The following is a 16520-nucleotide window of genomic DNA, read 5'->3' as shown; positions in this document are numbered from 1 at the left end:
GTATGTGCACCATCTAGCTCACAGGTTATTGAAATGCTTTTTGACAATGACAAAATTAACAGTGAATCGCTACATGTGTTAATTGAGGTCGGTGAAATACTTTATGGACAAGGACAAAGTTAACTGTGACTCATTACATGTGTTACTGAAGGTCATTGACATGCTGTCCTGACATTGACAAAGTTAACAGTGAATCATTACTTGCATTAAGGAATGACATTTTAAGATGATAACATCCTTAGTGACTGTAATGCTGTTGCATAGGTTTATACTGACATATTACTGCTTTTATTAATGTGGTGACACCCTTACAAACTCAGTAGTCCTGCCATTCTGTACAACACTGGTTGAAAGGTAGGCTGTGTACCTGCTGTTAAAGTTATAATTACTTTTCCTACTATACTGACCAGATGAGTGATGTTCTGCCTGCATGGACTGCTGAGAAGGTTTTAGGCAGCATCTTGTCCTTTTCCATGGATGGCAGCGCTTATTACCCATCTCAAGTGTTTGCTGTAACTCTGAATTCTCATGCATATAATTCCGTAGGAATGCATTTTGTTTATGTGCGTGCATATATTGAGGAATATGTCTTTAAAGTACCGAAGAGTATTAAAAAACACTGTTGCCTTGATTTACAGGACATGATGGAATCTCGAAGGACAGGAGTGGCTGAAAGTTTAAATGTACAAAGACACAACATAAATCCAGACATAAATGTTTGCTTAGTGCCAAGATCGGAACTCAAGAAGGAATTGCTGGATCCTTCTACTGAGAAGACGCATGAAATTGGTACAGTGAATAGTTCCTGTTCCCATAATGTGTTTTTGATTGAAATATGGCATGGGAGTGATGTTCAGGTTTGCTATATTCATTAGATAACTTTGCTTTGCTTCACGAGGGCATCCTGTGAATGGTACATTGTCACCCACATGCTACCACATATGGGTTTTTGATTCAGAGCTCTACATATTAAAATTGGTAGACAGGGCTTTGCACCAAAAATAACGGCTCCTTGAGGCAGGCACCAATAAGGAGAAATGTTTTCATTTCACCTAATTTTTCTTAAATTGCATGTGTGCGTTACTGCAGAGCACACATTCAGTGTTTAAACAATATTTAAGTAAGTTAAAGCATAGTACTTGGTTCTGGAAGGGTAATCTTGTAGTACGGAATGCACACTAGACATCACACACTCACTTGCACTATAGTGTGAAGGTGTATACTTGGCGCTAGGCTCCTGTTTGTGTGCCAGTGCTGAGGAAGAGAGCAGCAGCTCCATATTTTAGTAGATATAGCTCTGCAGTGCTCTCTCTACATCGCAGCACAGCACCTTTGCTTGCTGCTCTGAATTGTGCTTTTTTTATAGTAATCTACCCCTTAATTTCAACATCCTATCCTGTGATTTTAAGTAGGTTAATAAAGGTCAATATGACTTTTGACAGATATGAGCCTATTCACAAAAAAGTAGTATAATCAAACTTAGGCCTATATTTATGATCCATTGTATAAGTCAGATTTTTGTAGCCACGCAAAGCTACTTTTCGTGGTTTTTGAATGGCTTAAAAAATCTGGAGCAATGCAGCGCAAATCACTGCATTGTATTACTCTGTGCCGGGGAGGCATTCTGTGGGCGCTGTGTGGGTTTTCCCGTGCAACTCATGGTTTTGATGCATTTCCAAATTTACAAAACCTGTTGAACCTGGGAATGCACCAAAAAGAAATGCCTTCCTCTTTTTTCATAGAAAAGGCCTTGCTCCCAACTCCCTGCTGGCGCCCAACCCTCTGTGGCACACAACCTTCAGCCAGGCCCTGTGCCCAACTCTCTGCTGGTCCCCAGCATCCCATTGTGAAAGACCTTCAGCTCTGCCCATGGACCTGGACCCGCGTCCAACAGACATGGGCGTGTATTTCTGACTATGGTGTAACAATAAAAAGGCTGTCAAATGGTAAATACACTAAAATATAAAAAGTCGGAGTATAGGCTTTATAAAGAGGTCAACACATCTACATGCATAAAGTAGCCATTTTGTTTTTGTCAAAAAGTCACCAATAATTGCATTAAATGTACATTTGATATATTTACACATTGCAATGTTTAATTCAAGTGATTGTCATAAAACATTTTTACTATAGCTTCAATTAAACAAATCAACAACTCTTTGAGTATTTCTTTTAACATTTTCAGGCCACAAAGTGCAGCCATTGAACCCACCACAAGGAGTCCCTTCATTCCAGAGAGTAGATCTCCTGGTCAGAGTGTTTAAAAAAATTATAGTACATTCTCCTGGGGTCATGGATTCAGTGACCTAGGAGACTTACTGTAGAAAAATGGCCCCCTGTTGCAGTTACCCCCCACTTTTTGCCTGATATTGATGCTGACTTGATTGAGAAGTGCACTGGGACCCTGCTAACCAGGCCCCAGCACCAGTGTTCTTTCACTAAAAATGTACCATTGTTTCCACAATTGGCACACCTCTGGCACACAGATAAGTCCGTTGTAAAAGGTACCAGTGGTACCAAGGGCCCTTTGACCAGGGAAGGTCTCTAAGGGCTGCATCATGTGTTGTGCCACCCTTAGGGACCCCTCACCTAACACATGCACACTGCCATTGCAGATTGTGTATGTTGGTGGGGAGAAAAAGGCAAAGTCGACCTGGCATCCCCCTCAGGATGCCATGCATACAAAATACTGCCTGTGGCATAGGTAAGTCACCCCTCTAGCAGGCCTTACAGCCCCACGGCAGGGTGCACTATACCACAGGTGAGGGCATAGCTGCATGAGCAATATGCCCCTACAGTGTCTAAGTCTATTCTTAGACATTGTAAGTACAGTGTGGCCATATTAAGTATATGGTCTGGGAGTTTGTCAAAAACGAACTCCACAGCTCCATAATGGCTACACTGAATACTGGGAAGTTTGGTATCAAACTTCTCAGAATAATAAACTTACACTGATGCCAGTGTTGGTTTTATTAAAAAATGCACACAGAGGGAATCTTAGAGATGCCCCCTGTATTTTACCCAATCCTTCAGTGCAGGACTGACTAGTCTGTGCCAGCCTGCTGCTGAGAGATTAGTTTCTGACCCCCTGGGGTGAGAGCGTTTGTGCTCTCTGACGCCAGAAACAAAGCCTGCACTGGGTGGAGATGCTTAACACCTCCCCCCTGCAGGAACTGTAACACCTAGCAGTGAGCCTCAGAGGCTCAAGCTTCTTGTTACAATGCCCCAGCTAGTGGAGATGCCCGCCCCGTGAACACAGCCCCCACTTTTGGTGGCAAGTCCAGGGGAGATAATGAGAAAAACAAGGAGGAGTCACCGACCAGTCAGGACAGCCCCTAAGGTGTCCTGAGTTGAGGTGACCCCTGCCTTTAGAAATCCTCCAACTTTATTTTGGAGGATTCCCCCAATAGGAATGAGGATGTGCCCCCCTCCCCTCAGGGAGGAGGCACAAGGAGGGTGTAGACACCCTCAAGGACAGTAGCCATTGGCTACTGCCCCCCAGACCTAAACACTCCCCTAAATTTAGTATTTAGGGGCGCCCAAGAACCCAGGAAATCAGATTCCTGCAACCTGAAGAAACAAGAAGGACTGCTGACCTACAAGCCTGCAGAGAAGGAGGAAGACGACAACTGCTTTGGCCCCAGCCCTACAGGCCTGTCTCCAACTTTGAAAACCTGCAACCAGCGACACACCCGACAGGGACCAGCGACCTCTGAAGCCTCAGAGGACTGCCCTGGACTAAAGGAACAAGAAACTCCCATGAGCAGCAGCCCTGCTCAAAACCAGCTTCTTCTTTGCAACAAAGAAGCAACTTCCAAAGACTGCACTTTTCCTGCCGGAAGCATGAGACTTCTCACTCTGCACCCGACGCCCTCGGCTCGAGATTCAGGGAACCAACACCTCAGGGAGGACTCCCTGCGAGCCCGTGAGTAACCAGAGACGACCCCCCTGAGTCCCCACAGCGACACCTGCAGAGAGAATTCAGAGGCTCCCCCTGAACGCGACTGCCTGTAACAAGGGACCCGACGCCTGGAACAAACATTGCACCGCAGTCCCCAGGACCTGAAGGAACCGAACCTCAGCGCATGAGTGACCCCCAGGCGACCCTCTACCTTGCCCAGGTGGTGGCTGTCCCGGGAAGCCCCCCCTGCGCCTGCCTGCACCGCTAGAGTGACCCCCGGGTCCCTCCATTGTTTCCTACCTGAAACCCGATGCCTGCTTTGCACACTGCACCCGGCCGCCCCTGTGCTGCTGAGGGTGTGTTTTGTGTGCCTACTTGTGTCCTCCCCAGTGCTCTACAAAACCCCCCTGGTCTGTCCCCCGAGGACGCAGGTACTTACCTGCTGGCAGACTAGAACCGTTGCACCCCTGTTCTCAATAGACGCCTATGTGTTTTGGGCACCTCTTTGACCTCTGCACCTGACCGGCCCTGAGCTGCTGGTGTGGTAACTTTGGGGTTGCCTTGAACCCCCAACAGTGGGCTGCCTATGCCCCAGAACTGAAACTTGTAAGTGTTTTACTTACCTCCTAATCTAACCTTTACTTACCTCCCCAGGAACTGTTGATTTTTGCAGTGTCCACTTTGAAAATAGCTTATTGCCATTTTTACAAAGACTGTATATCATATTGCTTTTATTCAAAGTTCCTAAAGTATGTAAGTGAAGTACCTTGCATTTAAAGTGTTGACTGTAAATCTTGAATCTGTGGCTCTTGAAATAAACTAAGAAAATATATTTTTCAATATGAAAACCTATTGGCCTGGAGTAAGTCTTTGAGTGTGTGTTTCTCCTTTATTGCCTGTGTGTGTACAACAAATGCTTAACACTACCCTCGACCACACTACTGCTCGACCACACTACCACAAAATAGAGCATTAGAATTATCTAATTTTGCCACTATCTTACTTCTAAGGGGAACCCTTGGACTCTGTGCACACTATTTCTTACTTTGAAATAGTATATACAGAGCCAACTTCCTACATTGGTGGATCAGCGGCGGGGTCTAAGACTTTGCATTTGCTGGACTACTCAGCCAATACCTGATCACACAACTAAAATTCCCAAAAAGTTCACTAGAAACTGATTTTTTAAATTTGAACTATTTTTCTAAATTTTTAAAAGTCCTGCTAGGGCCTTGTGTAAGTCCCTGTTAGCATTTCTTTTAGAGTTTAAAAGTTTGTAAAAGTTTGGATTTAAGTTCTAGAAGTAGTTTTTAGATTCTTAAAAAGTAATCCCAACTTTTAGAGAAATAATGTCTAGCACAGATGTGATGGTGGTGGAACTCAACCTCACCCCTTACCTGCATCTAAGGATGTCAGTTAAGGACTCTCTGTAAGCTAAAAAAGATACAAACTGTGCCCAACCCTACCAAAGTACAACTCCAGGAGCTTTTGGCAGAGTTCAGAAGGGACCACCCCTCTGAGGATAGTCCTTCAGATGGGGAAATTAGTGAACAGGCGGATGAATTCCCCCCTCCTGTCCTAAATAGGGAGAACATGGTCCCTTAAACCCTGACTCCTCAAATCATAATCAGGGAGACTGGCTCTTCCACAGGAGAGACCAGTACCTCTGAAAGCATTGAGGGCAGCCTCAACGAAGATGACCTCCTGTTAGCCAGGATGTCCAAAAGATTGGCTTTGGTGAAACAGCTCCTAGCCATAGAAAGGGAAAGAAAAGAGATGGGTTTAAGTCCCATCAATGGTGGCAGCAACTTAAATAGGGTCGGAGAAAACACTGACATCCTAAAAATCCCCAATGGGATTGTAACAAAATATGAAGATGGTGATGAAATCACCAAGTGGTTCACAGCTTTTGAGAGGGCTTGTGCAACCAGAAAAGTAAACAGATCTAACTCGGGAGCTCTCCTTTGGGAAATGTTCACTGGAAAGTGTAGGGATAGACTTCTCACACTCTCTGGTAAAGATGCAGAATCTTATCACCTCATGAAGGCTACCCTGATTAAGGGCTTTGGATTCTCCACTGACGAGTACAAGATTAGGTTCAGGGGGGCTCAGAAACCCTCACGCCAGACCTGGGTTGATTTTGTAGACTACTCAGTGAAAACACTGGATGGTTGGGTAACTGGAAATGAAGTGCATGACTAGGTTGGGCTTTATAATTTGTTCATGAAAGAACACATTTTAAGTAACTGCTTCAATGAAAAGTTGCATCAGTATCTGGTAGACCTAGGTCCAATTTCTCCCCAAGAATTGGGAAAGAAGGCAAACCAGTGGATCAAGACTAGGGTAACCACAACTTCCACTGGGGGTGACCAAAAGAAAGGGGTTACAAAGCCTCCCCAGGAGAAAGTGGGTGACACTAGAAATAAAGAAAAAGAGTCCTCTGTAGGCGCCCAAAAACTAGACCAGATAGGTGGGCCCCAAGACACAACCCAAAACAAAGGTGGGTACCAGGGTAAGAACTGGGATGCCACTAAGGCATCGTGCCAAAACTGTAGACAGACAGGGCACCACTCCAAGGACACTTCTTGTCCCAAAAACAAACCCCCTAGCAAAATCCCAGGGGTGACCAGTGTAGCCATTGGGGATGACTCCTCAGATGAGGAGGTCTTCATAGCCTTCAACTGGAAAAAGGGCCCCACAGGTGAGTTGGAAATTCCAGCGGGAAATAGACACTTCCACCATCTACTGGTGACTGGAATCCCAGCCACTGCCCTGAGAGACACTTGTGCCAGTCATACTATTGTGCATGACAGGCTGGTGTTCTCAAACCAGTATATCCCAGGTGAGACTGCCAGAGTAAGAGTTAGCCCAGACAGGGTCACTGATAGGCCTGTGGCTTTTGTGCCCATAGTAGTGGGTGGGGCTTTTAGCTGGAGAAGGGTGGTAGTCAGTAAAGACTTCCCCCTTGATTGTCTCCTTGGAAATGACTATCCAGAGGTTAGTCAGAGCCCAAGATAGGAACTGGTCCAGTGCCAGCCCTCTCCCAAGGATTCTGGAGGTGCTACCCCTGCAGTAACTGCAAGTAGGCCCCAGAAGAAAAAGAAAAGAAAACAGTGCAGGAAGGGTGGTCAACCTTTAGCCAAGGTTCCAGCAAGCCAGGGAGATTCTGCTCCAGTAGGGGAGAATTCCAAAAGGGGCACTGGGAAAGTCCAACCTGACCCACAAGAAGTCCTGGCTAGTCAGCCAACTGTTAAACCTGAGTGGGTGGCTCCTCAGTTAACAGAAGAAAGAGTGGAAGAAGGGTGTTTACTACAAGATGTAGTAACCCCCCCCCCACTCTAACACAGCAGACAGGCACCCTGAACCCAAAAAAGCCTGTAACGTAGCCCCTTCCCTTGTACTTGAAGAGCTAAAGGTGTGGTTCTGGGCACTGACAGCTGTCAGTGGCCTCTGCTGGGTGTTAGCCCTTATGGCTGCACTATCCTTGGCATGGTGGTCTGACCCAATGCCAAATAGCAAGTTAGGCCCCCTGACCCTGTTGGTAATGGTGGGGTTACCCCAGCTCTAGGTAACCTCTTTGGTTAAGCTATGGGTGACCCTGGCTAAGATACGATTAGCAGGGGTGGATACCTCTAACCCCAAAATAGAGAGAATGTGTGAAGACATTAAAAACTCAGACAAGAAGCAATTCAGACTAGGTCCTATCACTGTGGAAGTAGGTCAGTTCCCCAGAGGGAATGCCCTGAACAGGAGGATGTAAGGCAGAGTAGGCCCCACAGCAAACCAGCCTGTTTTCACTACTCTTCCTCGCCTGACAGACTAGGAAGACTCTCCCAGCTTTGGCTGAGTCTCCTGGCCTGTGTGCTGGGGGGCTTGTGTGGTAAAAAATGGCTACCTGTTGCAGTTACCCCCCACTTTTTGCCTGATATTGATACTGACTTGACTGAGAAGTGTGCTGGGACCCTGCTAACCAGGCCCCAGCACCAGTGTTCTTTCACTAAAAATGTACCATTGTTTCCACAATTGGTACACCTCTGGCACACAGATAAATCCCTTGTAAAAGGTACCAGTGGTACCAAGGGCCCTGTGAACAGGGAAGGTCTCTAAGGGCTGCAGCATGTGTTGTGCCACCCTTAGGGACCCCTCACCTAACACATGCACACTGCCATTGCAGATTGTGTGTGTTGGTGGGGAGAAAAAGGCAAAGTCGACATGGCATCCCCCTCAGGATGCCATGCACACAAAATACTGCCTGTGGCATAGGTAAGTCACCCCTCTAGCAGGCCTTACAGCCCTAAGGCAGGGTGCACTATACCACGGGTGAGGGCATAGCTGCATGAGCAATATGCCCCTACAGTGTCTAAGTCTATTCTTAGACATTGTAAGTACAGTGTGGCCATATTAAGTATATGGTCTAGGAGTTTGTCAAAAACGAACTCCACAGCTCCATAATGGCTACACTGAATACTGGGAAGTTTGGTATCAAACTTTTCAGAATAATAAACCCACACTGATGCCAGTGTTGGTTTTATTACAAAATGCACACAGAGGGCATCTTAGAGATGCCCCCTGTATTTTACCCAATCCTTCAGTGCAGGACTGACTGGTCTGTGCCAGCCTGCTGCAGAGAGACAAGTTTCTGACCCCCTGGGGTGAGAGCCTTTGTGCTCTCTGAGGCCAGAAACAAAGCCTGCACTGGCTGGGGATGCTTAACACCTCCCTGCTGCAGGAACTGTATCACGTAGCCGTGAGCCTCAAAGGCTTAAGCTTCGTGTTACAATGCACCAGGGCACTCCAGTTAGTGGAGATGCCCGCCTCCTGGATACAGCCCCCACTTCTGGCGGCAAGTCCAGGGGAGATAATGAGGAAAACAAGGAGGAGTCACCCACCAGTCAGGACAGCCCCTAAGGTGTCCTGAGCTGAGTTGACCCCTGCCTTTAGAAATCCTCCATCTTTATTTTGGAGGATTCCCCCAACAGGAATAGGGATGTGCCTCCTCCCTGTGCCCCCCTCCTCTCAGGGAGGAGGCAAAAGGAAGGTGTAGCCACCCTCAAGGAGAGTAGCCATTGGCTACTGCCCCCCAGACCTAAACACACCCCTAAATTTAGTATTTAGGGGCGCCCAAGAACCCAGGAAATCAGATTCCTGCAACCTGAAGAAACAAGAAGGACTGCTGACTTACAAGCCTGCAGAGAAGGAGGAAGACGACAACTGCTTTGGCCCCAGCCCTACCGGTCTGTCTCCAACTTCGAAAACCTGCAACCAGCGACGCATCCGTCAGGGACCAGTAACCTCTGAAGCCTCAGAGGACTGCCCTGGACTAAAGGACCAAGAAACTCCAGGGAGCAGCGGCCCTGCTCCAAACCAGCTACTTCTTTGCAACAAAGCAGCAACTTCCAAAGACTGCACATTTCCGCCGGAAGCGTGAGACTTCTCACTCTGCACCCGACGCCCTCGGCTCGAGATTCAGAGAACCAACACTTCAGGGAGGACTCCCCGGCGACTGCGAGCCCGTGAGTAACCAGAGACGACGCCCCAGAACCCCCACAGCGACACCTGCATAGAGAATCCAGAGGCTCCCCCTGACCGCGACTGCCTGTAACAAGGGACCCGACGCCTGGAACCAACACTATCACCCGTAGCCCCCAGGACCTGAAGGAACCGAACCTCAGCGCAGGAGTGACCCTCTACCTTGCCCAGGTGGTGGCTGTCCCGAGAAGCCCCCCGTGCCTGCCTGCACCGCTAGAGTGACCCCAGGGTCCCTCCATTTTTTCCTACCTGAAACCCGACGCCTGCTTTGCACACTGCACCCGGCCGCCCCTGTGCCACTGAGGGTGTGTTTTGTGTGCCTACTTGTGTCCCCCCAGTGCTCTACAAAACCCCTCTGGTTTGCCCCCCGAGGACACAGGTACTTACCTGCTGGCAGACTGGAACCGGAGCACCCCTGTTCTCCATAAGCGCCTATGTGCTTTGGGCACCTCTTTGACCTTTGCACCTGACCAGCCCTGAGCTGCTGGTGTGATAACTTTGGGGTTGCCTTGAACCCCCAACAGTGGGCTGCCTATGCCCCAGAACTGAGACTTGTAAGTGTTTTACTTACCTCCTAATCTAACCTTTACTTCCCTCCCCCAGGAACTGTTGATTTGTGCACTGTGTCCACTTTGAAAATAGCTTATTGCCATTTTTACAAAGACTGTATATCATATTGTTTTTATTCAAAGTTCCTAAAGTATCTAAGAGAAGTACCTTGCATTTAAAGTTTTTACTGTAAATCTTGAATCTGTGGTTCTTGAAATAAACTAAGAAAATATATTTTCAAAATGAAAACCTATTGGCCTGGAGTAAGTCTTTGAGTGTGTGTTCCTCCTTTATTGCCTGTGTGTGTACAACAAATGCTTAACACTACCCTCTGATAAGCCTACTGCTCGACCACACTACCACAAAATAGAGCATTAGAATTATCTAATTTTGCCACTATCTTACCTCTAAGGGGAAGCCTTGGACTCTGTGCACACTATTTGTAACTTTGAAATAGTATATACAGAGGCAACTTCCTACACAAACTTTTTTTTTTAATGTTACTAAGTGGCTATTGCGCTCCCTATAGCACCCTACAACATTTAAAAAATGGTTGGTGGTGCCATTGTCCCTAGTAAGGGCACCACCAGGCTCCAAAGATATAAGTTAAAGGCTTTTGTTGGAACACTATGAGATTGTTCTTCTCAGGAGCACTGAATAATAAATTAATGGTTCCTGCCACTAATTTATTATTATTTGTTTTCTTTTTTGCTTTTTATTAAGTTGGGGATCGTGGGGGGAGGAGGGTCAAGGCCCCTGAGTTCCCTGCCTTCTCCCCAGTTGGCATATATATTTTTCTACTCGTGGGTACCCCCAATATAGTATTCTTTTGGTCTGTGGGAGGAATCCCTAGGATCCACGGCCCCTGACATCTCCCATCTGGCTCCCATCGTGGGAGCCTTGGGTGCTCCTGTGCCCACCTGGGGTACCCACAAAATTTCAGTTGTTGTAGGTCGCAGGGGGAGCCCAAGGACCCTACAGCCCCTGTCAGCTCCCAAACCAGCACAGTACTGGGTGCTGGTGTGTGCCTGCTGTTACTTTGCTCTTACCAGGGCTGGAGCAGGATTTTTATCTGCTCCTGCCTGGGTGGGAGAAAAGTTGCGTTTCAGTCCGGGTGAGTGCAGTCAGGGTATACCTGCACTCTTCCATACAAAGAATCACAGTGTTCCAGGTGATGTGTTCCCCAGGGCGCTGCTTGACCTGGCTCCAGGAATGGGATCCCGAGAGCTGCTATACGACTTGGGAAAGTGGGCATGATGACCTCTCCCCAAAACAAGTGGGGCATGGGGAGGAGTGCCACATGTCCCCTCTTCTTAATTTTAGCTACAGCCCCTGGGTATGGGGTCTCCGTGGCCTCCGGGAGGCTTTAGGAGGAGAGCCTCATTGCCCCCTCCTCGTCAAAAAGGTAGGGCCCCTGGAGGATGGAGTCCCAAGGCCTTCAAGTGGCTCAATGTTGGGGGATATGTCCCCTCTCCCGTTAATTTTAAATATGGGAATGAAGTTCCAGGGCCTCTAAAAGGCTTCCGTAAGGGGGCATGGCCTGCCACCAGTTTTTTGTAAATAAAAGGTAGGAGACCAGGGGTTTGATAAAAATGCAGTTTCTGGCCCCATTAAGCTTGGGGGATGGGGGGGCAGGGAATCCCCCCCTCCCCTTCTGTATGTTTAAACAAAAACATTCTAGGATAACAGATAACAGACTGTGGGCCTCATTACGACCCTGGCGGTCATAGACCGCTAGGGTGGAGGCCGGAGGTAGCACCGCCAACAGGCTGGCAGTGCTACCTCAGGTATTCCCGGCTGGGGGAATCCTCCATGGCGGCGCTGCATGCAGTGCCGCCATGGGGATTCCGACCCGCTTCCCGCCAGCCTGTTCCTGGCGGTTTACACCGCCAGGAAGAGGCTGGCGGGAACGGGTGTCGTGGGGCCCCCTAACAGGGCCCCATTAAGATTTTCAGTGTCTGCTTGGCAGACACTGAAAATCGCGACGGGTGCAACTGCACCCGTCGCACCCCAGCAAATCCACCGGCTCCATTCGGAGCCGGCTTCATCTTTGCTGGGGCTTTCCCGCTGGGCCGGCGGGCGATATTTTGAAGATCGCCCGCCGGCCCAGCGGGAAAGTTAGAATGGTCCCTGCGGTCATTTGACCGCGGGGCGGTGTTTGGGCGGTTTCCGCCCGCCACCCACCGGGGTCGGAATGACCCCCTGTGTCCCCAAGTCCAAAGATGACTAGTGCCACATGTTTGTTGATTTCTTGATATGCTGGCAGCAAATCAGATCTTATCTAGAGGTCTCTCAGCTCCTCAGGTCCTCTGCAGCATGAAATATCAATACATTTTGAGCTTTAGTTTCTCAAAAACTACTGGACGGAGTTACATCAATTCACAAAAAGCATGCCTTCTGATCAAGATTTATCTTCCTGCGAAATTTGGTGTTATTCCATTCAAACATTTTGGCTGTAGTTATATCTAATTTTCCTATTGAAAAATTGCATGAGGAAAACATGCGGTCGCCAGTAGGTAGTTATAGTTAGGACCATTTAAAAAAAATAATTGTTTTGCCAGTAACTTTGGCGCCGTTTGATGAATCTTCACAACATTTTCAAAACGTATACTTTGGTCAGTTCAGCCGCAGTTTTGAAAGTTGCAGGGTGATCTGTCAAGCGGGGTCCGAGAAAAAGGGGGGTCCCAATATACTTTTTCCCCATTCTACGTCAATGGATTTTTTTTATTTTTTTTTAAATTATTTTTATTTGAATAAACAGCTGCTCATCAAGTAACAATTGATACCACTTCATATACAGAATATAATTCATGGCCAGTGGAGAGAGAACATTGAGTGTCACTGCATTACAACTGTAGATTAAAAAATGGGAATATAAAAAATCCCCAACATACTGTACGGTTACATAACTTTGACTACCACTATACTACACCCTAATGGATGATCTGTGTATGAACCCACCCTGCCCTTCCCCTGCTCATTCACAATCCTCTGCATTATTTCCATGGAGACCATATTTTGTTTTATTTTCGGGGGCAGTCTCGATTCTGATAGATTACCTGCTCTGCACACTGGAACTAGTCCATGTTTGTTGGAAAATGGGTCATTGGTAAGGGCAGGTAGGTACCTACACTTAGCAATAGGCCACTAACCTCCACTAAGGTACAGTTAGGTCTCAGTAAATTAAACCCAGCTCAACCCTTGGTAGCTTGGCAACGAGCGTCAAGGCTTAACTTAGGAGACAGAGTGTAAAGCATTCAAATATCACAAAACAGTAATTAAATAAAACACAGGAAACAGTTTAAAAATCCAAAACCAATTTATAACAATAGCTTATATTTTTATCTTTAAAATGACACCAAACCTAATAAAATCAGATAAGGGGAACTGGAGATATGAATTTTTAAAGAGTTTTTTTTTTTTTTGCGCCTAGAAACAAAAAGCGCCAATTGGGTCATCTGGTTGCACCTCGACCGGGGCAAAGTCAAAGTTTCAGGCGGACCGCGATGGAGCCCTGCTCGGCTACAGGCCGCGGGGGGCCTCGGTTAAAAGTTTACCTTCACAATTAGTCTCTTTTTCGAAGATTTTCTTCAGCGGGACGAATCTGCCAGTGCAATCCGACCTCCTGGAGCCCTTCTCCGGATACGCGATGCTGGAATCCTCGGTGGAGATTTTATCTTCGGACTTAGTCGTTTTTTCGAGGTGAAAATCCTTCGACCGGGGTAAAACTGGATCTTGATCCGACGTCCATGGAGCCCTCCTCGGATACGCTGGCTGGGAGGTCCCGGTCAACTTTTTACCTTCAGACTTAGGGCCGTATTTATACTTTTTGGCGCACAACTGCGCCAACGCAGTTGTGCGTCAAAAAATTTAACGCCATTCCAAAGCGCCATGCGGCTGCCTTATTTATGGAATGACGTTAGCCGGCGGAGCTGCCTGGTGTGCGTAAAAAAAAATGACTTACACCAGGCAGCGCCGGCGTAGGGGAAAATGGATCTTGGGCGCCAAAAAATAGGGCAAGTCAGGCTGAGGCAAAATTTTCGCCTCAACTCGATCAGCGCCATTTTTTTTTACTCCCAACCCCCATTTAAATGACTCCTGTCTTAGCAAAGACAGGAGTCATGCCCCCTTGCCCAATGGCCAAGCCCAGGGGACTTATGTCCCCTGGGCATGGTCATTGGGCATAGTGGCATGTAGGGGGGCACAAATCAGGCCCCCCTATGCCACCCAAAAATAAAAACAAAATACTTACCTGAACTTACCTTAAGTTCCCTGGGATGGGTCCCTCCATCCTTGGGCGTCCTCCTGGGGTGGGCAAGGGTGGCAGGGGTTGTCCCTGGGGGCATGGGAGGGCACCTCTGGGCTCCTTCCGAGCCCACAGGTCCCTTAACGCCTGCCCTGACCAGGCGTTAAAAAATGACGCTAAAGCGGCTGGACGTCATTTTTTTTTACCCACCCACTCCCGGTCGTCATTTTTGCCCGGGAGTGTAAATACGGCGCACATGCCTCGGAGTCATTTTTTAGATGGGAACGCCTACCTTGCATATCATTAACGCAAGGAAGGTGTCCACGCAAAAAAATGACGCAAACTCCTAGATCTTTGGCGCTAGACGGGTCTAACGCCAAAGTATAAATATGGAGTTCGTTTTGCGTCGGATTTGCGTAAAAAAAAACGACGCAAATCCGGCGCAAACAGAGTATAAATATGCCCCTTAGTCTCTTTTTCGGAGATTTTCTTTACCGGGACGAACCAGCAAATAAGGCCGGGTCGTGGTTGAGGCAAGCCGGCTAGAGTTGCCGCGGCGGGTCGGTCCCTCTATGGAGCTTTTTTTACTAAAGTTGTCCAAACTTCTCCATACTTCTGGGGCTTCTCCCAGATGTCCTTTTAAGGTTCTTTTGGGGTCCACAGCTCACCCCAAGGGTCCAGAAGTTCTGAGATGGTCCTTGGGGGGGGGGGGTGCGGACTACAACTCCCAGAATGCAACTGGCGCAAACTCCTTTTTGGCCACTGGACAGTGGTCAGCTGGTCGCTTTCTTCAGGAGTTGGTGCAGGGGACTCTGGTTAGCAATTTTTCACCTGTAGCAAACAGGGAGTCCCTCCTTGAACCAGTTGAAGCCAGGCAAAGTCCTTCTTGTGGTGAAGCCCAAGTGTGCAGCTGGTGCAGTCCTTCTGAGTGCAGGTTCCAGGTGCAGGCCAGGGGTCCAGCAGGGCAGTCCTTCTTCTTCTGTTGTTCTTCCTTGTTGGATGTGGTAGGGAACTGAGGTGTGGGTGCAGGTCTGCCAGTTTTATCCTTGTTCCTGGGTGAAAAGCCGGGGGGTCCTGGTTCTCCAATCAGGTGCAGGGTCCTTCCCCCTGTGATGACCACTTCCTGCGAAGTGTGGCAAAAATCAATCCCAGGAGGCAACATTCTCTAAAAATCCATCATGGCTGAATCAGATTTTTGGAGGTTACATCTGGCTGAGCCCACCCACTGGTGTGGCTACAAATCATAAACACACCCCTCTCCTAATCTAATCAAGGGGGCACCTAGTTGTCTGGGGTTGCAGGATGTGGGGGTGTTGCTGGTTGCTCCAAATGTCCTTCTCTGCCTTTGAAGACCATTTTGTCAGCCCTCCCCCTTCCTGCCTCACCATCTGCTGAGTGGAGATTCCTTTCCACAGGCACATTCCTTTGTGTGAAGCCAGGCCACTTCACACCTCATCAAAGCAGCTTGGCCAAGCTGCTAAAGGCTGGCCAATCAGAGCACAGCAGCAAAAACATTGCAGGGCTGAAATTGGCAACTTTTTAGGTAAAGTTTAGAACTCTTTACCTGAACAAGTTATATTAAATCCCACAACTGGAAGGTGTGGGATTTATTACAACAATTAATTTGATACCAAACTCTTGGTATGCATCATTTAATGAGACTTTAAAAATTAAAATAAAGTCTCCCCATTCTCGCCTATGAAGGCCATTTACTACAATGAGGGAAAAACGAATTTGGCTGTTTTTACCTCACCAGGGCTTATAAAACTATTTTTATAAGGTCCCTGCTTATAGTTACACGGCACCCAGCCCTAAGGGCACATAGGGCACACCTTAGGGGTGACTTATATGTAAAAATAAGGTAGTTTAAGACTTTGAAACTACTTTTAATTCCAAAGTCAAATTTACATATAACTTTAATTTAAAAGCAGCCAGCAAGGCAGGCCTGCCTTTAAAATGACACTGGGCACCTCAGCAGCACCTATGGGTGCACTACCTATGCTGTGGTCCCTAAACCTACATGCCCTACCATATACTAGGGACTTATAGATAGGTTAATTTAGCCAATTATAATTAGCCTAATTTGCATATCCATTTTACACAGAGCACAGGCCCTGGCACTGTTTAGCAGTACCCAGGGCACCGTCAGAGTCAGGAAAACACCAGCAAAAAGTGGAAAATGGGGGCAAAACGTTAGGGGGCCTCTGCAATCAGCCCTGTTTTCTCACACCCCCCCACCCCCAGCCCACACGCCCAGGAGACTCAGCCCAACCCCAGGAGAGTTATCCTGGCTTG

General features: G+C 47.8%; 1 protein-coding gene across 1 annotated transcript in view; it reads left to right on the top strand.

Moving 5' to 3' along the window:
- Positions 1 to 16520, top strand: part of TEX14 (testis expressed 14, intercellular bridge forming factor) — a 1009455-nt gene that overhangs the window by 802766 nt on the left and 190169 nt on the right. The window contains exon 14 of the mRNA XM_069221587.1: positions 637 to 789. Coding sequence (XP_069077688.1) covers positions 637 to 789 — 153 coding nt within the window. The remainder of the gene's footprint in view (positions 1 to 636; positions 790 to 16520) is intronic.

The sequence above is a fragment of the Pleurodeles waltl genome, chromosome 3_1 (genome assembly GCF_031143425.1).
Source record: "Pleurodeles waltl isolate 20211129_DDA chromosome 3_1, aPleWal1.hap1.20221129, whole genome shotgun sequence".
Taxonomy (NCBI): Eukaryota; Metazoa; Chordata; class Amphibia; order Caudata; family Salamandridae; genus Pleurodeles; species Pleurodeles waltl.
The sequence above is the reverse complement of the archived record's forward strand: the minus strand, read 5'-3'. Positions and strand labels throughout refer to the sequence as shown.